The sequence below is a fragment of the Gordionus sp. m RMFG-2023 genome, chromosome 2 (genome assembly GCF_954871325.1).
Source record: "Gordionus sp. m RMFG-2023 chromosome 2, tfGorSpeb1-WG-v2, whole genome shotgun sequence".
In the NCBI taxonomy this organism is placed as follows: domain Eukaryota; kingdom Metazoa; phylum Nematomorpha; class Gordioida; order Chordodea; family Parachordodidae; genus Gordionus; species Gordionus sp. m RMFG-2023.
Genome location: NC_088776.1, coordinates 8,177,126 through 8,190,474, shown reverse-complemented (window position 1 = coordinate 8,190,474; position 13,349 = coordinate 8,177,126). Strand labels below are relative to the sequence as shown.

Genomic DNA, 13,349 nt, shown 5'->3' with positions numbered 1-13,349 from the left:
TGGGTTAGAAGAAATGGGGATGGAAATAAAACTGAGGGAAGCGAAGGAATAAGATGGGAAGAGTAATGAATGAGCCGATCTTTTGTCTCAATACATAAATTATATTAAATTTATGAAACAATTGATACATTAAATAAAAATGGTCAATTAATAGGTCTTGTCTCAATGCATGAATTATATTGGATATTGATATTTACGAAATGTGAAGATTCATGACTATAAAGAATAGAATAATAGTGTGCACAAATTGAGCGTTTGCGTTTTGCCGTACTTTTTTAATAAAAAAAACGTAATACTTGCTCTGTTTAAATTGAGGCGGCATTTTTAAATTATTTATTAAAAAATGGAATTTAATAACACAGATCAGGAAAATAAGGTAGCATTATATTTATTGTTAAAACATAAAAAAATGAGGAAAAAAATCGCAAATATTTAATAAAAGACAATTAGTTGAGTATGTTACACTGAAAGGTGACCTAACAATATCTCCCTTCTTTAATTATACAAGAGTGAAGAGAACAACTGTTGATTGATTTTTTTTTTAACTTAAATTGTTATTATAGCCTTAAAATATATATTTGGTTTAAATTGTTTTTTTATAATACATATGTATACCTTATTTTATATTTATTTTTAGTATCATTTTTTAGTTTTTAAAACCGTTTTTCTTACCATCTTATTGTTATATAACATGGTGCCCCGGAATGATAACTCACAATGATATATAAAAAAATCTCATATATATTGTGCATATGCCGATAAATGATACAACAAAATTATGACATGGATGATTTAACTGGGAAGGAGAATTACTAAACTTAATATCAAACTAGACGAATCTATTATGGATATGAGTTGTTATAAATGGAAATGATTACTAAAATTGGGTATATGAACTTACAAGAACCAAAATGATAGTTAGACAATAGGTTATGAATTCACCAATGACGATTTATTCTAAATCCAAGTAAAAAAAAAAGGAAAGTTATTATAAAATTCCAATATAACTTAATAAAATAATTTAATAAAAAATTTGAATATAAATCAGTCATAATGGACATATATGAATACTTAGATAACCTTAGAAAATATTATAATGAATTAACAGTTAAATTTCTCGATGACCTACCCATTGATATTTTTCGTATTTGATTTCTAAGATAATGACCAAAAATGGGAATTAACTAAATTGCCTAAAGATAAATTCTTAGCTACAATTAAAAAATATTACGTAAATAGGCCGTATTTAATTCAATTCCCAGATCATTATAGATTTCATATTGACAAAATTCAGTCTAAAAAAAATTATAATACTAGTGACATAGGTTATTATAATAATAATAGAAGTATTAATTATAACAATCTATTCAGCATTTTAAAAACAACTTTGGACGAAACTTTATTAAAATATATGATATTAATTTTAATAAAAATTGCAACAATAATAATTTTATATATTATGAAAATTGTAATTGTAGATACTACAGAAATTTAACTTTAGATGTCATAACTGTGAATCCCATTATAAGAAAAATAAATTAGACAATAAATATGATAAAGAAACACATTATAATAAAAGAAATTATCATTGTAATGGTAAATCTCTTAGTAACAAAAAATTGAAAAATATTGAATTAGAACCAAATATTCAAAATGAAAGAGATTCTTATAAACTAATAGAGATAAATTATATAGTAAAATTTGTAATATTCGAGATTATAAAAAAGGAAATAAACATTAAAGAAAACAATGAAACAAAGATTAAAGAAAATAATAAAATTAAAAAAACTCTTACTAAATGCGATAAAAAAAAATTGAGACTTATACATTTGAAGACAATTAAAAGTATCACTAAGAGAAGTCATATAAAAACTAAACGTCTTCATCCTAGAAGAATACTTAAGGATGTGATGAAGAGATCTTTTTCTAAAAATTTGAGACTCAAAAAATTATTTTTTACTAAAAACAATCTTATGAATTATTATTATTTCAAAATACTTTTTAAATTAATAAGGGCATAAAGTTTAAATTTCTGAAGAGAGAGATGGGTGTACAGATGTACATATCTTTTATAAAAACAATACATATATTATTGATTCTTTTCTGTATATCTAAAAGATTATATAACTTAATATATTAAAACATGTAAAAATAAATTAAAGACTAAAAAGCAAAAAAAAAGGTTAAAAATATTATCTTTTCTTATCTAGCACGTTGGTCATAGACCTGCACAAAATGAGCGAACGTGAATTTCATAAAATTATGCCGATTTTTTTTCTCAAGGATACCAACAAACCTTGTACCCAGTTGTAGTTTAACTAAATGAGTGGAACTTACCCTTTCCGATATTATAATAGTAATTTATTAATTAATATTATAAATAAATAAATATATCTTATCTGTTTTTTAGTCTTGAATAATTATATTCATGATAAGGAGTGAGTTAAGAATATTTGAATCCATAGACATCAAAATTCAATTTCATTTGTTAGGTTATATTCTTCCAAAAGATGAACCGGAATAAGGTTTCATTGTAATAACATAATCTTGTTGATTTATCATCCTTTTATTATTCTAACATCCAAATTTGATCGATTCTCTAATTATTCATATATTCCGAAATTCTATTTAATAATGATAATTTTACAACTGGTGATAATAACAATAAATGACGACAAGCCTACGTACTCGGAACGATATAATCAAGCCAGCGTTACAACGACTATGAATGACTTGAACAATCAAAATGAACCACCATTTGAACGACAAATTTTCGACGACAGCTCAGATGGATTATGGGAAGACTTTTCAGAAGAAGGGGAATGTTGATTGATTGATTTTTTATTTAACTTAAATTGTTTAGCCTTAAAATATATATTTCGTTTAAATTGTTTTTTTTATAATATATATATATATACCTTATTTTATATTTATTTTTAGTATCATTTTTTAGTTTTAGAATAAAATAACTATAACTTAAAACTGTTTTTCTTACCATCGTTATTGTTATATAACAACAACATTCAATCATATTCTTAACTTGATATTTAATGACATCAATCCTAAAGCTACTAACTGCAATAAGCAAGTAGATGCAGAGGATAGGCTATTCTTTACCTTAAGGTAATAATTATTTAATTATCCTATATTTATTCATAAAAGATATTTAATAACTGGTATGTCGTTTTCACAATTATCGTACAATTCAAGGATATCAAAATCATGTGTTGTATATATAGTTAAATCAGTATGCAAGGCAATTTGGAATGTAGCTAAAGATATTTACATGCCAAAACCTTCAAGAAAGGATTGGGAAAGAGTACATTAAATTTATATATTCTAATAATTTAATATATAATTATTCAGATCTCACAAGAGTTCCTGCTTCATTCATGTTCCCCAATTGTTTTGATGCCTTGGATGGAAAACATATCTATATAAAATGTCCTCCCAATAGTGGATCTCAATTTTTTTGTTACAAACATAGGTTTATTTAGTTTTGTTAGTCTTAACAGACATAAATAGAAAATTCCTATTTATTAATGTTGGGGCTTATGGAAAGCAGAGTGATGGGGGAGTATTTAAAAAATAGCTCCTTGTATAGAGGTTAAATTAAAATTATTTTTAACTCATTAAATCATTTATATTTAAAAATAAATAGCAGAAATTGTTAACCAGACTCTTGATCTACCACCGGCCAATCCATTTCCTGGCCTTAGTGAAAATATGCCTTATGTAATGGTGGCGATGCATTTCCACTGACAACTTATTTGATGAAATCCTATCCTAAAAAAGGTCTATCTATAGAGGAATGAGAATATAATATGAGATTGGTAGATCAAGAATCTGGTTAACAATTTCTGCACTTTATTTTTAAATATAATTGATTTAATTAGTTAAAAATAACTTTAATTTAACCTCTATACAAGGAGCTATTTATAAATACTCCCCTATCACTCTGCTTTCCATAAGCCACAACATCAATAAATATGAATTTTTTATTTATGTCTGTTAAGGCTAACAAAACTAAAGTAAATCTATGTTTGTAACAAAAAAATTGAGATCCACTATTGGGAGGACATTATATAGATATGTTTTCCATACAAGGCACCAAAACAATTAGGGAACCCTGAATGAAGCAGGAACTCTTGTGAAATCTAAATAATTATATATTAAATTATTAGAATATATAAATTTAATGTACTCTTTCCCAATCCTTTCTTGAAGGTTTTGGCATGTAAATATCTAGCTGCATTCCAAATTGCCCTCTGATTAGCTATATATGCAACACATGATTTTGATATCCTTGAACTGTATGTTAATTGTGAAAACGACATACCAGTTATTAAATATCTTTTATAAATATAGGATAATTAAATAAATATTACCTTAAGGAGAGCAATAGCCTATCCTCTGCATCCACTTGCTTATTGCAGTTAGTATCTTTAGGATTGATGTCATTAAATATCAAGTTAAGAATATGATTGAATATTGTTCTCTTCATTCTTGTATAATTAAATAACTGAGATGTTGTTAGGTCACCTTTCAGTGCAACATACTCAGAGAAAAATTTTCATTTAATAGATATTTGCGATGAATCTTATATCAAAATATAATCTGATTCAAAAAATCATCAAAAATTAAACAGATTGATAGCAAAAAATTTGATCTTATTGAATATCTTTAAAATAAATTATTATGAAATGATTGCTTATTTTGATGGATTTACTGGAAATGATTACAACTTAGCATCTATCTTTAAAACATCCCTCACCCCCCGACCAAAATAATTTTATCATAAATAAAATTGTCCCAATATCTTTCTTTAAACTTTAATTATAATTTTCATAAGCACCCCCCACCCCCTCCTCCCTGTCATACTTTTTATATAAAAAATGAATTTTAAAAAGTAAAGTATCTGCACTATTGGAATTAGTTATATCAGAATTAGCAAAAATTTAGGCATCCTATCAGAGATGGCAGAAAAATGTGAATTCATGTTTCCAGATGAATTACAAATAACATGAGATAATTGTAATTTATTTTAATATGCCAATTTTGTAAAATAGAAGTGTATTAGTAAAAATAAAAAAATATGTTAAAGACACCTTGAATATTTATCTATGTTGTAATTTAATGCTTATGTTTAAATATACTATTTAATCATAATTCAAGTCAGATTTATAGAGGGTTATACTTAAGAATTATTTACTTTTGGTGATCTGATATGTGATTATTCTTAATAAATTATTCGGATAAAAAATTTTTTATTTTACATTTAAAATTTAGAGATCACATTAGAAATGATTGCAAATAAAGTATAATACCATGATTGTATGTTTTATATTACCAAAATATAATTTTATATATAAAATTTTATAAAAGAATTGATTTTGGTTTCTTTTTACAACAATTAAATGGCAAAACTGTCCAATTATATTCATATATATCCATAGTGGCTGATTCCTTCTCGCATATATTGCCTGAACTCTTATACATATCATACATTTTTTGCATATCTTCAACATTTTGCTTATGCATAATAACATAATCTTCATAACATCCGCGAGATATGTATTCTGTGTTAAATCGAGTATCATGAATTCTAATAATATCTAAAGGGGCTGTCCATACCCCAAGACTAGTATCTTCATTATTATATACTTTTAATAAGTGATAATTATTTGCTAAATATTGAGCAATAAAAAATGATATAACATAACCACCTCCTCTAGCATAAGGTAAATATCTATCACAAAGAAACCAAGAATTTTCAGCCCATTTACCTGATTTATAGACTTTTGCATTGCCAACAAAATATCCCATATATATATTTTTATTATGATATTTTGAGATCAAATCATTAGCTAAAATATCTAATTTAACAAATGAATCATCATCAACTTTAATAAAATAATTAAATTCAATATTATCATAGGACCATTTAATCATATCAAGTAGTTTCTGGCTAATTATATTGTAAGCATCTGAAATGTCTGGTAACAGTACAAGATCTCCATACATAGCATTTTCATTTATAAGACTACTCAATATTGATTTTTTCATATTTCTGACCCCTATAAAAAAATAGTGTATCGAATTTTGAGAATCAAGTTGTAACCATGTTTTTCTAATAATATTTCTCTGATATATATTTAAAGGGGCAGTCATTATTGCAACAATAATTGAATATTTTTTTTTGACATTTAAAGGATTTATAAATATTGGCTTATCAAATTTTAAATTATATATTAATATAATAAATATCAAATGTAAACATATTATATAACTTAAAATAAAAAAATATGAAACTTTCAATTTCATAATAACCTAAGAATTCAGGTGTTATTTTGATTAACGACAAAAGCTGTCATGTAAGTTATCCAAGATTGTGACAGATTCAAAAAGATATAAAAATCATTTGATTTAACATCATATCATAAGTAATTTTTTTAAAATTATTTTCATAATTACCTACTTTATTTTTTTTAGCTAACATTATCCAAAATTATCTTTTTTCAGCTAACTTCCGTTAATGTCGCCACTGCTCTGCTGGTAACCACAGGCACAGATCGGTCATAATTTGGAACCCAATCCTTCCTGTTGTTCCCAGCTAAATTTCTTGATTTCATTTTTTATTCCATTTAATACACTTAGAAGTGAATAGTATTAAAAAGTAATACTAATAATTTGACCATAACATTGCTTAATTATCATTTTGATTATAATTGTACTTAATATTATTAAATAGTATTTATCATTTATTTAAATTTTGATATAATATACCGATTATTTTGATATATTACCTAATTCATATTATTAAAACATAATAAATAATGAAATATGTCCATTTCCTCTTGGTACATGCTGAATATGCAATTCTTGATTAAAATAAAAATTTATACCCCAGATTTTTTAGTTTACAGCTCTAAGAGCTCCTAAATAAATTTTGAAATGGTAAAAACAGATTCTGAAAAAATAGAATAATCACATGGGCAGAAATGCCCTTATTTAAAAAGATATTTAAGAAAGTAAGAAAATACAGACATTAACCCATCTGGATTCTATCAATTAATTGCCTCTATCAATGATTTTCGAAATCCGAATAGAGATCAATTTGTTAAACAATCCTTTTGATCCTTTTTTCAAAAAAGGTCACAAGTCTATTTGACTAATTTTTCTTATGCTACTACTATTACATTATTATATATTGAGGCTATAGCTGAGTCTTACACTTAGAAATTATGATTAAAATTATTATATTTCATTTATTTAGCGTTTTTTTTATTATGATATTTTTAGTACTTCCCATTTTACCTTGCGAGAATAATTTTATAGAGTTATTTTTTAATAACATTTTTATTTATACTTTTTAGCAAACAGATTGAAGAATAAAACTAAAATGTATATTAATTAAGTAGTCTTAAAATTAGAGCCTTTAAAAGTTGAATAGAAGACTGCGTCTTAATACTAGAATTACAATTAATTTTTAAAAGCATAATTCGATTCAAAATAAAATAAGATTTACTATTTTACTTCTTTATCGATTAAATAAACCATTAAATAAACAATATCAATTAAATGCGAAAAAGAAATTTGGCATTTAGACTAATTCCGATAAGATTCAGGCTAAGGCGTGTCAATACCATTATAGTTTTTTGTTAATAACTGGTTTTTTATTTAATTGGAACTGTTTGATAAATTAGTAAGTAATAATCAGACATTACATATTGACCCACTCATATATTCAATAATTTTTGTTCTAGCATGATGCCAATTTTGGAAATTTTTTATTATTTAGTTATATAATTAGTTTTATTTTGAACTAACTGCCAAACCATTTAAAGCACCCAAATCTATGAAGTGCAACTAAATAATAAAATATAAACCCCCCCCCCTTCTCCCCTCCCTTTTATTTCTTAGATAAATTCCGCTACATCTTTGTATTTAATTACAAAATTATTGGTATATATGTTATATAATAATAAAATATTATTTACAAAAAATAACATATAATTAATATTTTTATTCATTTAATTTTTCATCGGGCTTTTCATCAAAAAAAATATTTGTATAATCTAGTGCTGTAAACGTTACTACAACGCGTTACCGTTACTCGTTACCTTTTCAAAAAAGGAACGCGCGTTACTGACTTTTCAGAAAAGTAACGGGCTACTCGTTACTTAAAAAAATTAAATATATACAATAATATTTATTACAAAAATAATATTTATTTTTTCCCGACAATATATAATAAAATAAAACTATACAAAAAGAATATGTTGTATTCCATATCAAATCAACTGAAAATTCAACCCGACCCTCTTCGATTTTTTTTAAAATTTGCATGATGGTAGTATATACACCAGTGGCGTAGCTACGGGGGTGGTTTTCGGGTTTGGACCCCTCCCAGAACAAAAATTTATTTTTAGATTATACGTTCAAAAGACTTATAAGTGGTGACTTTATATCAAATAAATACCAATAATATTTAAATTTTTCTGGTTTTGATGTTTGTGGAAGGATATTTTATTACTATTGAAATTATCTTGATAGTATTATTATAAAGTCATTGAGAATAAGCTACTAAATTATAAAACAGATTATTGATGCATTTAAAAAATATATTTATTATATATTATCGAAGATATGGTTATGATTTGTAAGATAAACCCGGCCGAAGGCCCGTTAAAGGGGTCTGGGGGCGAAGCCCCCAGGCTTTTATATGTATGGACCCCCTCTAAGGAAAATTCCTAGCTACGCCACTGATATACACTAACTAGCAATAATATAAAATTTTATTTCTCAACTCAGCTTACTTCATGAGATATGGTCATCTTTAGAAACGCGAAAAGTTTATAACACACCAAATTTAATTTTAAATATCTCAAAAAGTAATTAAGCTAAAGGTATAATTTAAACTTTATTAAATAACTCTAGAATAGCCCTTTAATATGATATAAAATTTATTATATTGAAAATAATTTTATTACCAAAAACCGGAAATAGAAAACCGGAAATAGTTATAAAATAAAAATTGCCCTTTTTTTTTCTTTCAAATTTTTTTAACAAATATCTTAATATTTGTACAAAATCCTAGATTGAGACCATTACTGGGCCAATAGTTATTACGCTTTAAATATAAATAGTATGGCTTAGATTCTATATTATACGAAATGAGTAATTATTTTTTTAACAAAAGTGATAATATTTGTGAATAATAGTATTAAAACTGAAATCCGAACCCCATCTTAAGATTTATATTCGCCCCCCCCCCCCCAAAAAAAAAATTTTCTTCTTAAATTCGAGATTTTTGACCTGGCAATTCTATGAGTGAATTATGTAGATTATTTTCTTTGCCTAATAAAAAATTATCTTTGTGTCGTCAGAAATATATTTTCATAAAGATTATTTTCTACTTATAATTAATTACCAAATAAAATAATTCCAACAGCAACAGCCGTCATTTATATTGATATTTTATAAAGCCATTTTTCTAAGAAAATTAAATTATCGGTATTCATTATCCAATTTATTTTTAATTTAAAATAATTATATAAAATTAATAGCTATCTTTTATTCCTTACCAAAAAAATTTAAATGTCTAGAAAAGATATTTATATTCCAGTAAAGTGCTGTAATCCCTTTAGAATAAAATCTCATTCAGTACGCTACGATCTTAGAAATGTTTTACAATGGATGATAGAAGTGAATTCTAGCTTATCAATTAATCAAAAAATTTGTAGTGCCGGAAAAAAATAAAAAAATATCCAACAAATCTGATCTCACCTTTTACTTCTACGATCCCTATCACATTACCTTCTATTTCTAACTTACCTTCTACCTCAACTATTAATGAAACATTTAGCGATTCTGAACCTGATCAACCATGCAATAATCCCGACTCTTATACAGATTTTAATACTTCAATTTCAACTTTAAATGAAACTTTGCCATTTTTAGGGGAGACACCTATTAAAAAGAAAAGGTTAAATGAAAAAAATATCCTGTAAATAAATTTTTGAAAATTCAGGGAAAAATTAAAAAAGTTTTTAAAATAAATCTAGAGGATCAAGCAAAAAAAGATGAAGCCGAAATCATAAATCAACTGAAAGAAAAATTTGCTACAAGTTCTCGCAATGAAAAAATACAAATTTTAACAGTTTTACCAAAATCTTGGACTCTTGATAAAATTGAAAAGGAATTTTCAACCACAAATTTTATGGCCCGGACAGCTAAACAATTAGTTGAAGAAAAGGGTGTTTTGTCAAACCCAAATATCATAAAGCCAAGTAGAATAATTCCGGATGACATTGCAAATAAAGTAATAGAATTTTATAATTCTGACGAAAACAGCAGACTTATGCCAGGTATGAATAATTTTATATCAATGAAAGTTAATGGAAAAAATGAAAGTCAAACGTTATTCTAATTCATTAGATAATTTAATGTATGATATTATTTAAATTAATAATTTTCCATTTTATATTCATGTAATATAAATAATTAGCTAAATAAAGTTATAAATATTTTTACAATTATTTTCTCTCTAAAATAAAATCGCTAAACTTATATGTTAAATATAACATAATGTCTACTAGTGGGCTCACAGCCCAAACATTTATAAAAAAATATAATCTGCCCGATCATAAAGGAATTTTCTTTTTATTTGTTTCGTAAATTACTATATATTTGGTATAATTTAGGATTTAAGCCATACTATTTATATTTAAAGCGTAATAACTATTGGCCCAGTAATGGTCCCAATCTAAAATTTTGTACAAATATTAAGAAGTATAATGTCTATTTGTAAAAAAAATTGAAAGAAAAAAAAAGAGCAATTTTTATTTTATAGCTATTTCCGGTTCTATTTACTGTTTTTGGTAATAGACTTTTTATTAATAAAATAATTTTTATATAATATTAAAGGGCTATTTTAGAGCTATTTAATAAAATTTAAATCATGCCATCAGCTTAATTACTTTTTGAGATATTTAAAATTAAATATACTGTATTTTGGAATTTTCACGTCATATCTCATGAAGTAAGCCGATTTGAAAAGTAAAATTTTACATTTTTATTAGTTAGTGTATATACTACCAACATACAAATTTTAAAAAAATCGAAGGGGGTCTGGTTGAGAATCGACATTTTTTGGTTGATTTAATATGGAATACAAAATATATAAGATCGTTTTGTAAAAAAAAATATTAATATATTTAATTATAATATAAATAGAATTATACAACAATAATATATTATAAGATAACATCTTTATGTAACAATTTTTTATTTATTTTTAGCAACAATTAATTTCAAAATTTTGATCAGACAAACAAGCCCTTAGTGCTCAAAACAGCTGGTTAAATAATGGGATTTTAATAATAAATAAAATCTATAATTAAATTCTTTGTAAAATTTTGTTATTGGATAAATCCTGGCTACGCCACTATTTCATATTTTAAAAAAGTTTTTTAAAATCACTATTTTTTATTCTTTAAATTTATTAACAATTATAGTCAAACCAATAGCAATACTAAAACAAGAAATAGAAGATATAAAAAACTCAATATAATACTTTGAACCAATACTAATATTTTATTAATCTTGGGTTTTTAATGTTGGTTCCCAGCCCAATACTGTAGTATAAAATTGCTTTAGGGCTGTGCCGATTCACATATTTTTCACCGATCTCATCCGATATTGAAAACCGATCCGCTACTAATACCGATTTGATATTTATTTTGATTTTTCACCACCCTCCTTTGAACCAAATGTAATTAAGAAATCAATATTTTTTTGCAAAAAATCAAAATATGCATTTAATTTAATTTTTTTATTTCTACAATTAAGACTATAATTAAAAAAACATATATTTTATAATATATCCATTTTATGTTGATATGAATTATAAAATTGTATTTAATATATAAAATTATAATATTAGATTTTTTAAAATAAATACGAGAGCCTCTAGAATTTCTGGCAATAAGCTTCTGCGATATGGAGTATCTATATCCCCTGCCTTACTGAAGATAAACTCAGATGATTCCGCAGATAACGCATTTTGCAAAATTATCTTTGTCTTTTGTAAAATATTTCCATAATTTAGATACCATATTTTAAAAAATTCTTTTATTTAAAGTATAAACAATAAAATTGGCGTTATTATTAAAAAAAATTTAAAATAATTAAAACTTTGGGTGTTCTTTTCTATTTTTTTTGAAAAAAACTTTTAATATACTATAAATCTATTTTAAAATAAAATTTAAAGGGTGTTTTGCATTTGCATTGCTTAAAAAAAATTATTTAGAAAATATTATAATAATGTAAAATAAATATATATAACATAAAATAACAAAAAAAAAGAAAAAAAGTAAAAAGACCGGATCGGTTTTTACAGGTATGTGCTCGATCCTATATTTTTGGTAAACGCTAAATATCGGAGCTGATTTGATCCGATATTTAATATCGGCACAACCCTACTTATATTTTAATTCCATGATTAAGCTTTTCAAATTATTATGAAAGAATATTATTTTATTATTAAAGTAAAATTCATCTTTTTACCTTGATGCTTTTTTAAGTTTAGACTGCTGGACATTGAGGTTAAAATATATGTGTTGGGATATAATTTACATTTACATAGTGTAGACTTGGTATCATTAATTTTCTTTATTGGTTTAAAATATATTTCAAATTGGGGTCAAAGAAAGGTTAAATCATTTTCATCTGAAGAAGTAAGTACTATGGACCTACATAATATTCTTAAAATAAATTATAAGAATAATAATATCATTATTAACATTTACTTAAAATTTTGATTGAATATTAATTTCGACAGAAAATTTAACAACGAGAAATTAAAATAAAAATGAAAGAAGTGGTTGAAATGAATTAAAACTCGGCTTAAATTATTTATATTAATAATTAAAAAATAAATAAAAATAATTTTTTATACATAAAATATGTTTTTCTTTTTGTTGATATTTTTTAAGAAAAAATACAAAATAACAAGTAACGTTTTGCGTTACGGTTACTCAAAAAAAGAAACGTGTTACGTTACTCGTTACTTCTAGAAAAAGGTAACGAATGACGTTTTCTTCAAAAAAAGTAACGACGGTAGTAACGATGTTACTTTTTGACGTTACTTTACATATAATCCATATAAGAATGGTGATCGCGATCCTTTTTTTTAAAAAAAAAAATTTAATCTTTGATTTCGATCTATAGTTTTTGAAAAAATTGTGATTGTGATTCGATCCTTATAAAAGGAGATTAATAAGCCTGATGGGACTGAAAAATTCAAACACAAATATAGTTAATATGATAAGATACCCAATATTCCA

General features: G+C 24.7%; 1 protein-coding gene across 1 annotated transcript; it reads right to left on the bottom strand.

Moving 5' to 3' along the window:
* Positions 1–5,299: 5,299 nt before the first annotated feature.
* On the bottom strand, positions 5,300–6,170 carry LOC135924704 (beta-1,3-galactosyltransferase 6-like). Its single transcript, XM_065459808.1, has 2 exons — positions 6,122–6,170; positions 5,300–6,077 (listed from the first exon to the last, which is right to left on the bottom strand). Exon 2 carries the CDS (start codon positions 6,064–6,066, stop codon positions 5,377–5,379), a length of 690 nt encoding a protein of 229 aa, XP_065315880.1. The 5' UTR covers positions 6,067–6,077; positions 6,122–6,170; the 3' UTR covers positions 5,300–5,376.
* Between the last annotated feature and the right edge of the window lie 7,179 nt (positions 6,171–13,349).